Source organism: Oryzias melastigma, linkage group LG11 (genome assembly GCF_002922805.2).
Source record: "Oryzias melastigma strain HK-1 linkage group LG11, ASM292280v2, whole genome shotgun sequence".
In the NCBI taxonomy this organism is placed as follows: Eukaryota; Metazoa; Chordata; class Actinopteri; order Beloniformes; family Adrianichthyidae; genus Oryzias; species Oryzias melastigma.
In genome coordinates, this window is record NC_050522.1 from 25,046,819 (window position 1) to 25,050,033 (window position 3,215).

At 40.7% G+C, this 3,215-nt stretch overlaps 1 protein-coding gene across 1 annotated transcript in view; it reads right to left on the minus strand.

Moving 5' to 3' along the window:
- cratb (carnitine O-acetyltransferase b) overlaps positions 1 to 3,215 on the minus strand; it is a 17,346-nt gene that overhangs the window by 7,202 nt on the left and 6,929 nt on the right. The window contains exons 5-8 of the mRNA XM_024298260.2: positions 2,281 to 2,446; positions 412 to 586; positions 213 to 303; positions 38 to 125 (exon numbers count right to left, since the gene is read on the minus strand). Coding sequence (XP_024154028.1) covers positions 38 to 125; positions 213 to 303; positions 412 to 586; positions 2,281 to 2,446 — 520 coding nt within the window. The remainder of the gene's footprint in view (positions 1 to 37; positions 126 to 212; positions 304 to 411; positions 587 to 2,280; positions 2,447 to 3,215) is intronic.

The following is a 3,215-nucleotide window of genomic DNA, read 5'->3' on the forward strand; positions in this document are numbered from 1 at the left end:
ATAAAGTTTGGGGACCCCTGCCTTAAATCATTCCCACCTGCAGAGTTTTGTCAAACCAGCGGTTCCCACTGTTGGAGTAAGTCCCGCCTCCATGCAGAATCTGCGCGGCCTTGCGGCTGGCGTACCTGTCGGAACGGGCAAAGTTCAGACACAGGAAGTGGCGATTCGTGGCCGTCAATGGTATCAGCTGCAGCGCGGTTTCCTCAACATACTTCTCATCCGAGATCCTCATGACCGGAGAGTCCAAACACACGGAGAACAGTCCGGTCTCGATCATCTGCACCGACTCCTGGTTCAGTTTGTCTGAGAAAGTACAAACAAACGCTCCATAAATACGGTTTAAATGGATTCTGGGAAGTTTCAGGTGTTAAAAACGGACTTCCTGCTGGAATTCCGTCCGAGTCGGTTTACCTCTCAGCAGGCGGTTGTAGGCCTGCCCCCAGGTGTGGCGGTGCTCGCTGGTCAGGATGCCCATGGGTTCTTTGTCCGTCTTCCAGGACTGAGACCGGATCCTCAGCAGCTGACCGTGGATCTGACTCTCCGTCAGCCGCGAGCCGTCGCTGTTGTACACCTCCAGCTGGAAGAACTGGGCGGGAAAACGTTCGGCATCAAAGTACAGCATCTAACAACCCAGAACCATCTAACCAGCGGGATGTCGGCCTCCAGGCCTGCAGTCTGACACCTCAACGGTGTCCAGAAAGTTTTATTTTGAAAAACTACAGGATTCAGCGGCTGCTCAAACGGCTTAACGGAAACCTCCAAACTAGCAAAGGAAACAAAAAAAATGTCTTTTGGCAGAAAAGAGGAAACAGAAGAAGAGCCTTTGAACTTCAAAATAAAGGCATTTAGCAGACAAAAAAACTGGAATTTGTTCTCTAAATATGGAATCAAAAACTACATTTGTATTCTTGTTACTCCAAATATGGAGTACTAAACAACATTTTTTCTTTTTTTTCTACATTTTGATTCTGAAGGAAGTTTTATTTTGAAAAACTACTGGATTCTCATTTCATAAATCCATCCTTTTCCTGAAGCGGTTGCTCCCGCCACTAAACGGAAACCTCCAAATCAACAAAATTTACAAACAAAAAAATCTTTAGGCAGAAAAGAAGAAACAGAAGAAGAGCCTTTAAACTTCAAAATAAAAGCATTTAAGAGACAAAAACCAAAGTTTTACGCCAAATACGGTGTAAAAAAAACATTTTTATTCTTATTACTCTAGATATGGAACAATAAACTATATTTTCCGTTTTTTCTCTATTCTGATTCAGACGAAAAACAGAAGTATTCTGAAAGGTTCTTTCGGCAGAAAAGAGGAAACAAAAGAAGGGCCCTTTACCTTCAAAATAAAAGGAATTAACAGACAAAAACCCAGAGTTTTACTCCAAATATGGATTTATTGTAATGGCTGTTCCCACAGACTATAATAATAAAGTCTAATGTTACGAGGATATTGCTTCTAAAGTTTTTCAAAACAGTGGATACACATTTATAATTGTATCTTGGGGATATTTCCTCACCTAAAAAGTTGGACGAAGTTGAAGTTGACGTCTGATTTTTTAACTTCCACTTTTTAACTTCCACTACATCACATTTTTACGGTTTCTACATGAAAGTTTGTGAACAAATACAAGTTTGTAGCAGCTGCAGATGTTCTACAGAAGATAAAGAACAATTTTACCCTCAAAAGTTAAGACACCAACTTCAGTCAAAGGTAAAGAAATGTTGTGGAAAACTGATTTGTAAGTCTCTGCAGCAGTACCTGGAGGGAGCCACCAGAGGGCAGCAGACAGCAGACCCTGTTTTCTTTGCTCTCCTGGTTCTAATAACTGTAATTGTGAGGTCTGCAGAGGTTTGTGGTGAGCCGAATCACAGACTGTATGGAAAACATGGAGGACCAGGACACCGTGGATCCACCAGGACCTCCAGCAGCTGTCGGCAGTGTGAATTAACGAGTGTTTGTCTCTTTGAAATCTGAGAATTTTTACAGCTTCCAGAGGGAATCCGGGTCGACTGTGACCCGGTCGGTGCCTTCACTTTGTGAATCTGAGAGGTTTCCTGTGCTGCCCTAGACAATAAAAGCTCAGAGGTCAGAGGTCACTGCTGGAAAGGCATCTGATGCTTCTGAGAGGAAGCAAAGTGTCACCGTCAAAAATCGGATTTTCTGAGGCTGAAATGTAAAAATGAAGAGATATGATTCTTCTGTTTTAGAAAACCTTCACAGCTGAAGTTTAAACAAGATTAAAGCCTCAAACCAGCGCCGACATCAGAGCCGCATACCTGGTAGTTCCTGACCACGGTGATGTGCGTGGGCGATCGGCGGCCGCTGCCGTAGTGGGCGACGTAGTCGTGTTTGGGGCCGGGGATCCTGCAGGACGAGAAGAGGAGCGGGTACAGCTCCATGCACATGGGCTTCCCTCGCATGTACTCCACGGGGAGCTGCGCCCTGGCGGGGAGGAGAGGTTTGACCCATCGTTAATCTGTTTATTTAGTTTTGATGGATAAACATCAAGAGATTTACGGCTTTCACCTTAAATATAAATAAACTTCTGAGAGAATTCTCACAAGAATGTGTGTTTTTTATGTCTTCTTGATAATCATCAATTTTTACTTTTCTTTTAAATAATTCAAGTTATAAACTGACCAATTGGAGGCCTCGATAAAAGTGAGGCCAGTAGTTTTTCAAAATAAAACTTCTGTCAAAATCAGAATGAAAAAAAAATAACTCAAAAAATGTAGTTTACTCTGTTATTAATGACCTGATGTTATCTAGCACTTATTTTTAACTTGTATAATTCTGACAAAATATATTTTTATAGAGAGTAAAATATTGAAAGTTATTTAAGGTTTAAGTTGATTTATTCTGGAATAATATTCTTGCCTTTTTATTATTCAGAATTATGTTAAAAAGTTACAGTTTTAAAGTTTTAAAAAAAGCATTCTTCTAGCTTTATGGACTATTTTAGCATTTACTAAGATTTTTTAGCTATTTTTGAGTTTAGCGAATATTTCAGCTACATGCTAGCTGTTTTGGCTAATTTTGGCTTTTTCAGTTTTTTTTAGGCTGCTTTGAAGTTCAGCTATTTTTTCAGCAACATGATATTTGTTTTGGCTAACCTAAGTTTTTTTAGGCTAATTTGGTACTTTGCTAATATTTTAGCTGGCTATTAGCTTCAGCACTAGCGGCCAAATTCAGCTTAAAGCAGAGTTCCTCG